A 17,226-nucleotide genomic window follows, 5' to 3' on the forward strand; every position below is an offset into this window, starting at 1 on the left:
AAAAAAAAAAAAGCTGAGAGCCAAGAGCAATATTTCTCTGAATTACTCCCTTATGACTTTCACTAAAGATTATTAGCTATTTTCAAGTCTATCACTATTACCATTATTCTACCTATCTTTTTACAAAATGCTTCAAGGTACTCTTCTTGATGTCTTGGAATTAGTTAAGGACTAAAGCTGAGGACAAAATAAGGCTGTATCCTACAATTTAAATTCACAGAGTTACAAATAACTAGTTTCAACCATCTTTCCACAGAGCTGGAGAACAGATTAGTTCAAAGCAATCCTTTAACTACCATCCAACACCATCACCCATAGTGAATATAAGATACTAAGATAGTAGAGAGTGTTTAGACATTAGTGAAAAGCAAGGTTTATGGAAAGAAATTATTCCCCAGGGAGGAGAATGCCAAGAGATTATCACTTAAATAAGGAAAGTGCCTGAACAAAGGGAAGGGATATAGTGATTTCTAGTTAGAGGACTACTTAGTCAGTGACTTGCTCCACAGTCACAATGCTCTCTAAGAAAGTCTATTTCTTTCTTAGAAATTTCTAAGAAGGAAATGACGTGGGTAGGAATATCGTTTGGAAGAGTCATGAAAATGCCTCATCAAATTCTGAACTCCTGAGAAGAAAAATGATAGATTCCACACAAGCCTGCCAACTTGAGTGCTAGTATTAGAAGGTAGATGAGATTAGTATCTAGTGTCCTATGGTGACCTCCATGGCTTGGGAAACTAGGATATGAATGCCACTCACTGGTAGTCCACCTGAAGATGTGGCTAAATTGTTCAGGGACTACAGATGCCTAGAGATGCTGCCCAGGATTGCGTCCTTCATCAGTAGAGTAATTTGGTGTCAGCCCTTTTCCCTCAGTATCCTTATGATACTCAGGGAGCAATATGAAATAAAATACTCATTAGGGCTAACCAAGGTGATGACTGCATCCTCATTCAGTCTGCCCTTTTTATGTTCCCTCTTCCTTGCTTTAGCATTTAGGACAGTGAACCTGGAAGAAGGGGAAGGAGGGAAGTTAAAAGCAGAACATGCCCATTTACTCCATGCCACCATATCCACAGACAGGTGTAAACTGCCAGGATGTCTGGAAATGCACAATTACGGTTTTAAAATTAATAGGACTGGGTCTTAAATTAAAAGAAAGCATACAAACAAAACAATATAGGATCTGGTCAAGACTTAAATAAGAGACCTACTATAGAGAGAAAAAGAGAAGTTTAATATAGCATAGTTTTTAGGGTGGGATGGCAGATGTTCAAAGAAAAACATTTTTGCTTTTTATCCCAATGAATTGAGACACATCAATAAACATGTTTTATTAACACAAATGGAAAAGCATTAAAAATAAATGATTATTAAAATACTATAAATAACTCATTTTTTGAGCAACTATTTTGTAATGAGTATATTTTACAATGTCAACTCATTTAATTCTCATAACTTTCCAAGGTACTTCTTTTATTATCATTTTACAGAAGAGGATATTAAAATTCAGAGGAATTAAGAACTTTGCCAAAGTTCCTAACAACTAGTATGTATCAAATTTAGAATTTAATCCTGCATTTCATTTCCAAGGTCATGATCTTACTTCTAGGAATGATATTATTACATATATATTCATATACACATATGCATATGCATATACATACATACATATGTAATATATACACACTATTTGTGTCTGTGCGTGTTTATATATATATATGAGAGAGAGAGACATAATTCTTTAATATAATGTGTTATTTCTGTGTGTGCGTGTATATATATATATATATATTTATATATACATATGAGAGAGCAAGAGAGAGAGAGAGAGAGACATAATTCTTTAATATAATGTGTTATTTTTTATTTGTGGGTGGTTTGTAATGTAGCTGTGTGTGGCACTAGAAGAAATATGAAGAATGTGCCAAAGCTGAAGTTATTTAAGATTTTAAAATGGGTAATTGTTTCAATATGGAGTGTGTTATACACATAGGAAGAAAACCTTTGTTTAATTTATATTGCAAAAGAATATCGTACTTAAAAGTCAATTTAGTCTTTGTCAGCATGCACATCCAAAATACCACAAGAAACTTCTTTTTTTAAAGACATGTAAGCCTTTTAGCACGAAAGGGACTATTTTGACCATCAATAAGGGGTTGCAGAACAGCCAACTTCACTCTAAAAAGATGCCAGCATTGTTGTATTTGGATAAATCACATTCGGTGGAGTAAAAACATCTTCCTGTTAAACAAGGGCTGGCTCGTGACTATTACCACCCTATGCAAATGCTGAGGAAAGACAGAAAAATTTATTCAAACCATCTGTAAATAAGGCAAACCCAGGGAATGTGTGATAAACATGTACAGTTTGAAATATGTAATATATTCTATTTGAAAACAAAAAGCTATTTCAAGATGCTGCACTCAAGTGGGACTTGCCACAAATGAACCTCCCTCCACCCTCTAGATTTTTCCCTGAGGGTTTTCAATGTCTTTTGAAATAATGTACAAGTATACAACTGCGAATCACAACACTCTAGGCCCCCGCAAAAATTATGCCTTCATAAACATGTTCAAGAAAAGAAGGGAACAATGCCATTAATTTATGAAAGCAGGTGTTTATATAGTTCAGCACATACCATTTACCAGGCAAAAGACAAACAGAGAAAAATGCATACCTTTGAGTTTTTTTCTGAAACTGGTATAGCTTCAATTCTTTGTATAATTAACTATTAAACAGTTTGTAAATATACAACATATTTAATTTGCCTTGGCTTTCTTACTTTTTTTCCTTCCAAATATACTCAATTTGTTTTTATTAATAAAATATCAGTAATTTTCCTATCCCATACATAAAAATTACTTTCACTTTTCAAGAGATGTTTTACTAAATATTAACAGTAAACTCAATAGGACCAGACACTTTTTGAAATAATATATGTAAATAAATTTAATATATTATTTTCATAGTTATTATATGAAAAAGAGAAGAAAGATTTCTATCATGTTGGTCACACAGTTTGTCTAGTTGTAGACAAAAAAAAAGAATATCCTAGAAGCTCATTAGAATGCCAAAATTGCAATAATAATGCAAGTCTGAAATATTTATTCATTTAAACATTGCAGTGTTACAATGGTCTCAATTCTGTAATTTCTTAATTTAAATCACGCTATTTATATATATTACTAATCAATAAACATCTCATATGCTTTTCTGGGATGAGAACCTGCCAGTTCACCATCAAGAGAGGGGAATTGAGTGAATCTCGTGAGTGCTCTGGCCAATAGAATGTGGCAGAAGTGAGACAATGTTAGAAATTCAGCCTGAAGGGACTTACAGTCCAGTGGAAGAGACAGACAATTAATTAAATATGCAGTGATAATGCAGTATTCACAAAGCTCCATGACAGAGGATGTCTAGGGTATTGTGAAAACACATAGAATTGGATCCTACCTCAGAGTTGGGACATCAGGGAAAGATTCTGTGAAGCATGTCTGCCACTTAATCTTGGATCTAGAGGACACATAACTGTTAGCTCCAAAATAGAGAGGGGGTAATGGTGTTCCAGGAAGATGGGACGACAAGTGGAAAAACTTCAGGGTGGGTAAGAACACTGGTCATTCCAGGAACTGGAAGAAACTTAGAGTGAAGGCAACAAGAACAGTGAAGAGGCGGATGGCAATGGATAGATAAGAAGGGATGCAGGGGTCAGATCACAAAGGGCTTTGATTGCTATATTAAGGAATCTTGCCTTTATTCTAAGGGAAATGGAAAGCTATTGAGAGATTTTAAGCAATGGAAAGAACTGATCAGTGTTGCATTTTAGGAAAATGCCTCTGTACATTCTGTAGCAGGAAGATTAAAGAATGGGCAAGGCTAAAGGCAATAAGCCCACTTATGGACCATTATAGTAATACAGGCAAGAGAAAATGGCTGTCAGAAGTAGGAAAGTGACTTTATGACTGGAGATTTGTGTATCACTCTGAGTGATATTTAAGCAGTAAAAATCTGCCGTAATGAGTACTTGGATATAAGGGTCTGATGCTCTAGAATGAAATCTGTAGAGAAGTAGCTATCTATTTTTAATGAGTGCATCAACAGGGGAGTGGCAGGATGATGAGAAACAGAAGTCATCTACTGATGGGGCATGCATTTGAATAGGTCAAGGCTTCACTCAAGGACTTAGCTAGATATGGGAATTATAGCACTGTATACAGTATCAAAGAAGTAGGAACAACTTTAATGTCCAACATTAAGGAAGTGTTTAAATAAATCATAGCACACATTTGTTTACATGAGTATCTAGAAAAATTGTTGATGTGAAAAAATACACTATTCATTGAAAATAGTAGCTTATAAAATAATATTGGCACATCACAAAGTCAAAACAATGTGAGTATGTATAGAGATGAAGAACTGGAAATATCTTTACTGAGGTTTTACTTAACGGTGACTATTTCTGACTACATAGATCATTGGTATTTTTACATTTTCATTTTGCATATCTTTATTGTCAAAAATTTCTATAGTTGATTATAACTTCATCATAAAGGAACAATAATAGTTTTGTGTTTAGTGGGCTTTTATCTACTTTTTATTAGTGCCTAGTGTTATCTCCAGCAACAGTCCCGGAAATAAAATTCTTACTACCTTTAAAGACTGAAAATCATACAGTTATTTTTTAAAAGGCTGAATTTAGTCAGACTGTATTTTAAGTGCATTTCCCAATTATGCATGTCCACATCAAGTTCATAAAAGCATTCATACCCACTAAAACAGCAGGAGTAGGTAAGCTCCAAAATTTTCTAGTATCAGATTCTGTTAATCAAACACTTACTGAAGGAAGCTTTGTAGACCTCAATAACGTGAGTAAAACATCAAATCTTCTCTCAAGGAGGTTTTAACTTAAATATGGAAACAGAGATACAAACAGCAAATGCTAATGAAACCTAAAAATGGATTAGTATTATAGCAGAGCTATGAATAGACTATCGTGAAGAATAAAGAAAAGGATGGTTAACTTTGCTGGGGGACCAGAAAGGAGTTTCACAGAGGTGGTACATTTGAAAAGGGCTTAGAAAGGTGAGAAGTGCTTGCCAGACAACCAAAGAAACAGCATGAGCAAGACACAAGTGCTTCAAGAGGACACTAAGCAAGCTGAGCATTTTGGTGGTGGCCAAGTGAGGCAAGAGTGGCCTGTTCCACTTGCTAGCTCCAGAGCAGCCTCTGTGGGCCAGAAAGTGCCATTGCTGACATGGAAGTTGGTACATTTAAGACAAATTCAGGGAATTTCAAACAGATTAATTAGAAAAATGGGTGTGTGGAGGAATTGGGAGGGAGGGAGGAAGGAAAAGGGAAAGGATTGTGAAATCTTTTAATATTGGGCTAAAATAGTAAGACTTGACTCTGAATGGGGACTAAAATTGATAGACTTATGTGTAAAGAAAGATAATGTGGAAAGTAGACAAAAAAGGGAAGATATGAAAAGTGAAGATCAGTTCAAGGATATGGCAGTATGGACTGGCAGCCTTCTCTAGCAGCTATAAGAATAAGAAATGAACAAAAAAATCATGAGACATTTTGGAGTTAAGAGTTGAAAAGGGACTTGGTGAGCAATTTAATTTTGGGAATAGTTGGAAGACAACAGAAAAAAATTAAACACTAGAATATCAAGCTGATTTCAAAATGAGAACTTTTTTTATAATTTTGCCTATTCGTTTGGCTATTTTATTTTTAATACATTAATGAGATAAATGAGGATTTATAATTCTAAATAAGATCATCGATGTATGAGGAGAAAGAACACATTTGAAATGTCAAGTACAAAAACAAAGGATTTGGTTTTGGACATGTGCAGTCTGAGATGTCCAAGTGAAAATATCACAGTGGTACTCAATAAAAAGGGCTGGGCCAGCTAAATAAATTTGAAAGCCATCAAAATATAAATAATAATTGAATCAAATGATGGAGTGATAGCATAAGGGTGAGGACATTAGAGAATTAATATCTGTTGTGTACTTACCCTGCTTCAGATACTTTATATACAATATCCCATTTGACTCTCACAACTTCTAAAATTGCCATCACTGTAGAAAGCTTATGTCTGATAAAGATTGAGAAGCTTTAGAGTGACCATTAGGAAGTTACTTGCAGTAGATGATGGAAGCAAAGAAGCAAAATAGTAGAGGCCAAAATGCAATGAGCTGAGGTGTAAATGGGGAATGGGTAGACAAAATTTGTTAAATAACCCTAAGGAATAGGAAAAAAAAAAAAAAAGAGAGAGAGCATGATAACTAGAAGGAGAGGCTAAGAAAAGTTTAAAAAGTAGTAAGGTTAACAGTGAAGAAAAAAGGATGGAATGACGAGAAATAGGCTAGAAAGTCAAGATAAATAAAGGTGAACCAAGTTTTGATTGTTTTGAGGAAGGTGGAGAGGATGACAGAAAGGAACACAAAAGAAGAGGCTTGTTAGGAAGATACTGGGTTCCACTTGTAACACAGAAGGGATTGGTGAGGAAATAGGCAGTTCAAGAGAATGATAGAAGAATGCTAAGTATTTCAGAGCTAATAGCATCTATTAGCCTCTCATTTGCTTTGAATAAGAAAGAATGCCAAGGACTGTGACCTTAAAAGGGAAAAGAGATACCTTATTTGTTCTCAATTTTCATGAAGCTCCGTGCTTTAATCATATTAAATTTAAATGTATGACAGTCCAACTTCCCTCTTTGTCTCATAGAAGAAGGTTTAACTACTTCCTTCATTTTAGAAAATATGTGATTTGAATTTGGTAATAACCTCTTACTGATAGAATAGTTAATAAACATTGCAAGTTCTATTTTAATAGAATTCAACTAGCAGAGACCAGAATTTATTATTCATTCAAAAATATTGAAGGGAGATCTTCTGAGGCAGAGTATATTCAGTTCAAAGTGATATTAGAAATACACGAAGTCATATACATATAATGTGTCAAATGCAATAAAATAGTGCAAACAAAATCATCAACAACGAGAGAGAAGCTAAGATGATGCAGTGACAGCTTTCATGTGACAGAAATGACAAATGAAGTATTTGTAAATAACAGAAATGTATTGGTTGGCGATGCTGATTATATAGGTTAAAAAAGTCTAAGACACACACAAGATTTAGTAACTGGACAAAAAGACTCCAACTTAATATCAAAATCAAAATAAAGGTAACTGATATCAATGCAAAATGAATATATTAAACTTATTGTGCAACATTACAGCTATGAGGGAACAAATCATTCTGTGGACTTAATTTAAAAAGAGGAAAAATTCTACTTTTTATAGACCAAATGCATAAAGAAAACTAAAATACAAAAACACCTGCCATCAATGAAATGTGCAAGATTAGCAAACTATATATTTACTACGTAATCTCCATGTGTTTATAAATGCAATTATCATAAGTGGATGAGTATTAATGCATATTATTTTATAGTTGCAAGTTCACTAGGATCAATTCATCTAATGTTCTGGTCAATAATACTACGTGATTTGTTAATTACCAGGACTTACTGTGTGATAATACTGGAAAAAAGCTCACGTGATATGAAAAGTAATTCATGTAATAGCATTCTATAAATGCTACTTAGGAGTGGAAACTTTCTGATATGAGTAAAAAAGGCTAGTGACAATGGTACCTCCTGTCAGGTTGGTGCTGCATATGGCCAATCTCCTCTGGGCAATCCGGCAACATAGGCTGGGGCTCTTCCTGCGGAGAGGGGGTCAGGGTGGCAGTGGACTGATGGCTATAAGACACAGCGGCTGGGGAAGAAGCTGCTCCTCGTACAGGGGGAGTGGGTCCTCGTTCATCTTCCTCTTCTAGTTCGTCTTGTTGCAAATACATCCTTGCTGGTGCCACCGGACATGGCATTTCTTGGTCATAGCTGAAACAGATTATAAGGAACTTAGACTTACTTCAGGTTATTCAAATAAACTATTTGTATAGTTAAAGGAGTGTCAGTTTTTAACTTTTTTTTTTTTTTTTTTAACTTGAATGTGTTGGGCCACCTTAAGGAGGTATTGTTAAAAAAATTATTCACTATCACAAAGGTTTGTAAATTGCTACATATATTTTTTTCTCTGAGGGATTATAATTTAAATCAGCCTCTTACAGGCTCTGAGAAGTCAAGCAATACAAAAAATATATTTAATTTAGTATAATTTAGTAATTCTAAAATGTGTTTGATAGATTCTATCCCTTTTAGTCAAAATAATCTCTAAACTAAAGGACAACTCAAGTGTGCTTGTAGATGACCCAAAGATAATATGCTAAATTCTGAAAAAAATTACTTTTGAAAATCTTTTCAGAGGGAAGTTTATCAGAGATCAAATTTTTAATTTAATCCAGTACAACCTACTTTTCTTCTAAGATTATAATAAATCACTATTTTTTTTTTTTTAGTTGAACACAAAATGAAGTAGTTGAATTGCATTTAGGATAATGAATGCAAAACAGTATAAAATAATAACCAATAAAATGCCCTTGATACTCCTCTGCTAGTTATGTGGAAGCTCTAGTTGGACCTGGAATACATTCATGACTTTTTCTTTTCTCTGACACCAGTTCATAGGTTATTGATTAGAATGGCTGTGATTTACTGCATTATACAAACTGTGTTCTCGTTACCCACCTCTCTAGTCCATTCTTCACCACTGCCTTGTTTACCTGAACTCGGGAAAATTAAGGTTTGGTAAAATCTGATTTCTCTGTATCTTCTTTTACTTCACTAATCCACTATTATGTTTCCTCTATCGACAAATGACATAGCAATTTGCTCACTTATCTAAACTAGAAATCTTGTAGTCATCTTTGAATTATTTATTCTTCTAACTCAAACTGTTCCCTAGTTCATCTCTAGTCTATCTTAAAAAAAAAAATTAAATCTGTTGTATGTGCTACTGTAATAACTTTTTAATTAATCTCTTTGCCTCCAGTCACTCTTTCTCTATCCTTACATTCCTTCCAAAATTAGTTTATTGTAATACACATCACTCCCAGCTCATTCATTTGCTCCAAAGTAATAAACGGCTCTCATTGTGTAGAGAATAACATATAAGTCCTAAACAAGACATTCAAATATTTGCATAGTCTGGCTTACATTCACTTTCCCAGCTTCCTCTCACTCCCTACCATGTGTTTCGTGTTAGCTCTCCAGGAGTCACATCTCTGTGTGGTCCCAATGTCCATAAAATCTTTTGTCTTGATTGAGAACCTTCTCATTTGTCAAGGTCAAGAACAAAATCCAGCACACCAGGAAGCCTCTATTTTTCCCAGTTATACTCAGTCTTTCCCTGTGGGGCACAGTCATATCTCCTTCCTCACCCCCCCTCTAACTATATCTACATATTTCATGCCAGTCTTTGTTGTTTTTTGTTTGTTTGTTTTTGTGGACTAAAATACCAGTAAGTATGGTGATCATAGCCTAGAAAATGAATTTTTAAAAGTACAGTCAACTTCATTATTTGCAGATTCCATATTTACAAATTCACCTCACTTAAATTTATCTGTAACCCTAAAGTCAATACTCATGGCACTCTCATGGTCATTCAATAGACATGTGCAGAGAGGTGAAAAAATTGAGTCACCTGATAAGTACATTGCTAGCAGGGGTCAAACAAGGTGACATTGCTTTCTTGTTTCAGCTTTCATTTTGTAAACAAGTATCCTTTTCATGGTCTGTAAGTGTCACATTGTTCTCTCTCTCTCCCCTCCCCTCTCACCCTTCCCCTCTCCCTCCTCTTTATATTGGGGACTTCCCTGTTTAAAATGGCCCTGAAATAACAGTACTTTACTGATGTCTAGTTTTCCTAAAAGCAAAAAGGCTGCAATGCGCCTTAATGAAGAAAAGATGTATATTGGATAACTTTGTTTAAGAATGACTTATAGTGCTGTTGGCTGTGAGTTCAATGTTAATGAGTCAATAACACATGCTAAATATAGTATCTTTAAACAAAAACAGATATAAAACAAGGTTATATTTGAATCGGTTGATGAAAATATAACCAGAGGCTCACAGGAACCTAACCCTGTATTTCTCCTAGGAGCAATGGCTCAGTATTTGCTAATTAAGTAACTGAAAAATAAAAATACAGAGGTTTTGCTTCCCAGAATAGTTGGAATTGTAAAACTGTTGTGTGTATGAGTGTGCGTGCTTGAGCATGTGTGTGTAGAATAAAAGAACATCTTTATTTTTATAATAGTCACTAAAAATACTGCATTTTCACATAGATTTTATGTTTTTTCTTGTTGTTGATTCACTATATCAAGTGAGTTTTTCTCTATTGTTCACCAGCTGTTTTGTTTTGTTGAGAAGTACCATGTCCAGTTCTACAGAATCTGCAGAGAGGAAGAAGCACACTAACTGTCTAACTGCTGTCATGTGGACTATTTATACTTGTTAAATCCTTGTGAGAGACAATTCAATAAAGTTTAAATTCCTAGTTTTCAGCATAATTTGATAATATCCAAGAATAAACAGTTATCAGGATACCATAGCTTTGTATAAATCCATATAATTATTTTATGAAAATTCGGAGATGTGAAATAGAAGTTCTGATATTTGAAAATCACAAATCATTTATATGACTGATGACAAAATCACATATATGTGATTAGATATGTGATCTTGTATATACTCATTATATATGTACAGTATATGTATATAATGTAAAAACACATAGATTATATATGTGTGTACATGTGTGTGTGTGTATATTTATTTATAGTCATGATTCATGATTCTTGGTTCCAAAAGAAGCTTCCAAGGAACAAATACCTTTTTTTGGCACCACTGAGGAGGGTTTTTAAGTCCTGCTGAGAAAAATAATTCAATAAAGTTTTATTTAGAGACAAATGTTTGAGGATCTTAGGAATCAGTCTCCTCTCGGCGATCTAGTTTAATGATTACTTAATACGATTGTAAAGAGTTGTACTGTCCCAACTAGGTCCGTTCTGAAATTCCTCTTACCTTTCATCTACCGATATACTGTACTCTTCACTATTGCTATGAGGAGGAGGATGCGCCGGGGGAGGAGGAAGCAGGTCTGCCCAGTTCATGCCACCCTGTTTTGGTACTTTGGGTGTCCGGGCTCCTTTCTTGTGCCCTTGACTCCCTTGAAAAGAAATAAAATTAAAGTATTTTATATTTGGTCTTAAATTTTTTTCTATTACCCATGAGTTAATTATTTTCTATAAACATGGTCTTATAATTCATATATGTATATAGAGAAAAACACTTTTTTGTTGTTAATTTTAAACAGAATTTTGGACAATAGAATGTGTACAAGTTTAGCTGCAAAATAAATAGCAAAAAAGCAATAAAGCCATAAATTAATTTTACAAGTCATATCATTAATTGTGATCTTATAGCAATTAATTGCACTATGGATTATCATCTAAAACAAATGAGCTGTAGACATATTTTCTGAAGTTCCTTTCTATTATTTAATTGCTGGAACCTAAAATATAATATGATACAGATACGATCTATTACACTTTCACTGTTGCATTAAATCACTGAACATACATAATTTGTACTTGTCCACTGAAATGTTTTAGGCACAATGAAATTACTAGTTTTCATCAGAAAGTCAGGTGCTGATGAAAATAATTGCTGGAAGAACTAATATAACTAACAACAAAAGAAGCATAAAAATGATTTTTAAAAAAGAACAGAAGTGTTTTTAGCCACCGCTTCTATAAAATTGTGGCTTAGAGTAAAATGATGTTTCTTGAACATTCTTAGAAGTTGGAAACAGCCCAATTATTCAAGTGCCCCAGTGTTCAGATTTTAGATTTGGCATATTCTTTAATGCTGCACATTCTAGAATATTCGTTTTAAAATAACGTGATCAAAAGCTATTTTGAGATGAAATGGTCTTAATTCTTCTTCAATATGATACATTTTAGATTCTTATATAAATTATAGACAATGAATCTATAATTATTTTTCTCATAGGATCCCTTAAATTCAGTGAATTATCCTGGTCTCTTTTGTCTTTTCTAACCTTTCTGAACCAGTTCCAAGTTACATGTGGTATGAAACAGGTCATAGTACACTCAATGAGCCCTATTTTTTTTTAAGGCACTTGAGAATTTTCAGTCAAATGGCAGTGTTTTTATGCCAGATGTTCTTACATTGGTATCTTACTACACCTAATGTGTTGTGGGCTGAGGGACAGGCTGTTATTAATGAATTATGATTGTCAGGCCCCTGCTTATGTGTCTCCATTCTCTCTTCCTCCACTCAGTTGTCCTGTATTTGAATGGCTATGCATATATTGTGGAGTTGACTATCTCCAGTGTCTTCCTCTTGATTTTGTGGCACACATCTACTGTAACAACTCCATCCAGAGAGGCCTAACATCATAAATCTCTCCTACAGCTCATTTGCTTGCTTCGTTCTCTCCCCTAATTACCAACAGATATTTTTCTGTCTTTTCATCAATATTCACAGAATACCTAATAATAAATAGCAACAGAACGTCAGGATCTAGGTATCTAAGCTGAGCAATGAATAAAGTCAGATGAATAGTAATAACATGGAATCATATTTTTTTCCATTAAGTTCTGATTTTCTAAGTGGCTAATTATTCAAAGGTGAAAAGGCCTGAGATATCAATATTAAAATATTTTCTATAGTTTTTGTAAGAGTGGATCTTTGAAAAATTTCTGTTAATTCAGGGTTTACTTTAAAAAAGAAAAAAGTCATTTAATAAGATTTTAATTGTTAAAAAAATCAAACAACATGTAGTAGAATAAGAGTAGATTTAAAAAGTAAAGAGCTATTACTAAGTTTCTTTTATTCAAATACAAACGATTTTAATCATTGATAAAAATAAAGGCTAGGAAACTCCAAATCGGCATGTCTTAGTCAAAGGAAGATGGGAAAGCCCGAATGTCATATTCATTACAAAAGATGGAGTAGAGACACTGGGCTAAAAGCACTAGCAACAACTTTAATCCAGATGCTCAGAAGCGATATTTCTACTCTGTCCTGGGGAAACATACTAGAGTTGAGATCAATCGGTTTTGTTCTCATTGTGGTGTGACTTACCACATGTTAGTTCTAATAATGAACTGCCTTTAATTAGAAAAATAGAACTTAAGTACCAGCAAGCTCCCATCTGCAGTCCCTTCAGGAAAACAGCTGGCAAACAGCTGTAACAGCATAAAGACCACAGGGAAGAGGCCTGGATGTGGCTTTTGAGGCCCTTATAGACTTAAGTTGGGAGGCTGTTTTATGAAGATTTGGAGCAAGAATTGAGGGAAAGGAGAGAAATGATAAACTGAGGCAGTTTCCTATTGTACCTAGATCTCATGATTCTGCTCAAGTGTACTCAAATTTAGGTGCTTTTATAGCCTTGTTTCAATGTAACATACTTAGGAGATTAACTATATGTGTAATATTTTTTTAGTTATATTTCAACTGCCTTTAAAAATTAGTTGATGCTTTTGGCTTTGCTAAAGCTCCTTAACAAGGAGGAAAATAAGATCATCAATCTTTGTTTTCTAATAGAACATAAAATGGTTTAGTGAGTGAGCAGTCCATCAAATTACAGAGACAAGACTCATGCCTAGAATATTGAAATTATATAAAGTGATAGACATGTCACATGTACACATCAGATCATTAACATTCAATTCATAATCTTGGAATGTACCATCTTTTAAAAGGAAATGTTGACTTTCTCTTCGGTTCTCCTAACTTACCAGATGTACTGCTGCCCCGGTCTGAACTATTGTAAGATCCTCCCGTATTCTGGTCATATGACTGGTTGTATGGGATAGTTGAAGGAATTGTGTCATTTGCTCGATAATCTAGATATTTCAGATGAAAAACAAACAAACAAACAAACATTTATTTTCTCTTTGGTGCCTAATCATTTACCAATTAGGCTTTTAAACCATCATGTTGGTAATTTGTTAAGATGTACATAACTTTTCTGAAGGAAAAGTAGAAAAAAAAATAAAAACCTTTAAACATGTTTCATTTAAAATTTATAAAAAACAAATCCTTTGCATCATCTTCTTTAGATGAATCAGACTAAATGTAAGTGTGGACAAATCCTATGAAGGACTACTTCTTCTCTTTAATATTTATCAATCATCTATGACAGAAATCAGATTTGCTTGACTTCTTTAAAAATATAGTAACAAAATAATTTTAACAATAAGAAATCAGAAAAATACTGTGTCTGTGAATCACAAAAAAAGTAAATAAAATTAAAGGAAAACTGAAACTTGTCAGCAAAATTATATCTAACAAAAAATACCCATGATAAGAAAAAAAAGAATCTCAATCTGTCACAGAAATGCTTGTGCTTACTTAAGCAGAGGGGAAAATCCAAATGATAAATTCACCACTGGAACGCAATGAGTAATAATCTGTCAGTCTAGCTGCATATCAGGGTCATTATTATAGTTTGGCATATCAAGTTTGTTTACAAGCAGTATAAACAATAAATCAGAGCTCTGAAATATTTGTACAGAGGACTGTCAGACCTCTCCAAAGTCCACAGAAAAGCCATATAACATAGAGGAATAATGTAATAATAGTTTGAATTCCCTTTGTAAACTCCATGATTGCAGAAACTCTTATTCATCTTTGTCATGAACTTGTGTAAGAGTCTTAATAACTATTTATTGAATTGGGTTATTATACCAACTAAGCGTTTTCTTAAATTTAGAAAAAAGCAAGACACATATATTATTAAATTAAAACACATGCCACTAACTTAACCAAATGAAAATAGTGGTCTTAAGCTATCTTTTCGTAATCACTAACTGTAATGTATTTTATTTTTGAAAAACAAAAACAAAAACAAAAACAGATCCCAACACAAGTCTACAGAAAATAAATCCATGTCCCTAATTATCTATAATAAAATGTGTCCTTTATCTGGATACTTGTACAAAATTACCTGATCTATTCAAATTAGAGCAATTGTTTTTTCCTTTGTGGTATTACTTTGCAAATCATGTTATTAAAGTATTAGCCTGCAAAACTACAAAGAAATAAAATACCTGTCTCTTCAAACTCACCCATATTACCATAAAGGAACAATCCCCACAGGCCATAAAATACTATTCTGTTGCGACAAGTCAACACTAAATTCAATTTATTTTAGGTTCTATCCTGACAGACTTCAATCAGGTCAACCAAAGAACCGTAGATTCTAAAATCATACACTGCAGCAGTCTTAGTAACCACATGAGGTAGGAAAAATACAACAAATTGAATCACTTCTCCAGTTCAAGTTTAATTTAATTATTTTTCTTCAGTTTTTATATAAGAATGCCGTTCGTTTATATGGCCATGTAGATGCAATTATCTGACACTCTCGAGTGGAAAAATGGGATAGCCCATTTATTTAAAATGTGAGATATTATGATGGTTACACATCTGCTTTATGAATAAAAGGTTGTTCTATGTAATTCTTTACCTAGAATTAAATTAAATTATTCTCAAAACCATTTGAAAATACTTATATATTATTATAATATCAATATCTAAGGTTATTGTTGTGCTAATTAACTCTTTGACCCTGGAAATTTTGAAACCAAAGAAATAAGAAAACCTTAGTAATGAAAGAAAGATTTCACTTGCTAGTCCCAGACAAGCTTTGGCATATAGTGCTGCAGGGTTAAGGGTACCAATACAGACAAGGATGGGAATGTAGGCAAAGCTCTTCACCTTTGTTCAGTTTGTTTTGCTCCATGATGTTATACTGAATTGGTGTCACTTCCTGTTTCTGCTGTCCGGGAGGTTTCCAGTGCTTCTCGCCAGAGTCTCCACCACCATTGTTCATGCTGCTGCTGAGGTTTGACTGGATGAGCTGAGTGGTGGCGTACGGAGTGGGCTGCCCTGATGGATTGACAAAACGCCCGTCCTTCAGATTTGGGCTATTGAAGGTTTTCATCTCATTGATTTTGTTACTAAGGTCCACATCACCATAAACGGTTGACTCAGGGAGCATCAGATTTGTTTGTTTGTTATCCAGTTGGTTGTTATAATTTGCTATACAATCGGCTATGTGCAATGGAGAGGAAAAGGAAAAAGTCATTTCTCCATAGTTATTTGTTTAAAAATTTTTTGTAAGTAGTTTTGTGAGTCACAGTAAAATTGTTAATGTAGAGAACAAATTGGCTTAAATAAGATCATAAAAAGGGCCAAGTATTCATATGTACTTTCTAGAGAAAATAATTAAAAATTGAAGGAATAGGAGAGGACACTCAGAATTTATATAGAGACTAAGTAATTTTAAACTTCTGCTAGTGCTATGCAGTAAATAATTCCCCCAATTTGAGATAATTTTTCTCTAACAGCCCAGTTATTAAGAATTTTACCAAAACAATATATACATGAGTATCTTTATGTGCCCAATCCAGATTTTCTAGTATAGAGTTAATCGAACTCTTTGAGGCTACTAGTTAGCTATTGAAGCATAAGAACAAAGCATATAAGTTGAGAATCCACACAAAGAAAAAAAAAAAAAAAAAAACCTTTGTCTTCCTATCAAAGAACATGCTTAGCATTGATTCCAAGAAGTGGTGAGTGATTTCATCGCATCAGAGGGCTGGGATGTATTTAGGGGTATTGATCTCTCTAGTGAGATGACTCTCCGGAGAGTCACGGTGATTGGTTGAAGCCGAATGTCACCCTGGTGCCATCGGCATCGCTACCACGTCTATCGAGGTGGAAGATCTCTTCAACGCTCCAGACTTCGCTTGCCTTTCTTCTATTACGAGTGAGATTGAAACTTTTTATGTTTATTATCTGTCTTAATCCAACACAGATTATGGCTTCATGTTCTCTTACACTTTCCTATTATTTTAGTGCTTATAAAAAGTCGTTCTATATTAAGCTTGTTAACACTTTCCATGTCCTGTTTGTGGCAGTTTCCCAGTTCACTGGCCTTTACATTTCGCTTTCTGACTCCGAGCTGTTTTGCATTTTCAGTTCTATCTCTAGTTCGTGATTTCTCCTATCATTTTCATTTTTAGGCAAGTTTCCTCATGTAACAAGCAGATAAAGGTCTTCCTCTGATAAATAGCGCTTTCTCTACTTTCTACATGTAATTCTTTGATTCTCCTGGGGGTTTACCAGTCTGTGTGGTATAAAGTAAGACTTTTTCCCCAAAGGGCAACCCAGTTTTCCCAACACCAACCCAGTTTTCCCAACACTTCCTGAAGT

The 17,226-nt window shown here is 34.0% G+C and overlaps 1 protein-coding gene across 4 annotated transcripts in view; it reads right to left on the minus strand.

Moving 5' to 3' along the window:
• The window catches only part of ROBO1 (roundabout guidance receptor 1), a 385,827-nt gene that overhangs the window by 21,120 nt on the left and 347,481 nt on the right, over positions 1-17,226 (minus strand). For 2 of the 4 annotated variants that reach the window (XM_006926234.3, XM_015600201.1), the window contains 4 exons: positions 15,727-16,062; positions 13,743-13,850; positions 10,999-11,143; positions 7,669-7,914 (listed from right to left, as the gene is read on the minus strand). In XM_006926234.3, the coding sequence (XP_006926296.2) occupies positions 7,669-7,914; positions 10,999-11,143; positions 13,743-13,850; positions 15,727-16,062 (835 nt within the window). The remainder of the gene's footprint in view (positions 1-7,668; positions 7,915-10,998; positions 11,144-13,742; positions 13,851-15,726; positions 16,063-17,226) is intronic. The other 2 variants (XM_015600202.2, XM_015600203.1) reach the window with 1 other exon arrangement.

Source organism: Pteropus alecto, unplaced genomic scaffold, assembly GCF_000325575.1.
Source record: "Pteropus alecto unplaced genomic scaffold, ASM32557v1 scaffold239, whole genome shotgun sequence".
NCBI classification, from domain to species: domain Eukaryota; kingdom Metazoa; phylum Chordata; class Mammalia; order Chiroptera; family Pteropodidae; genus Pteropus; species Pteropus alecto.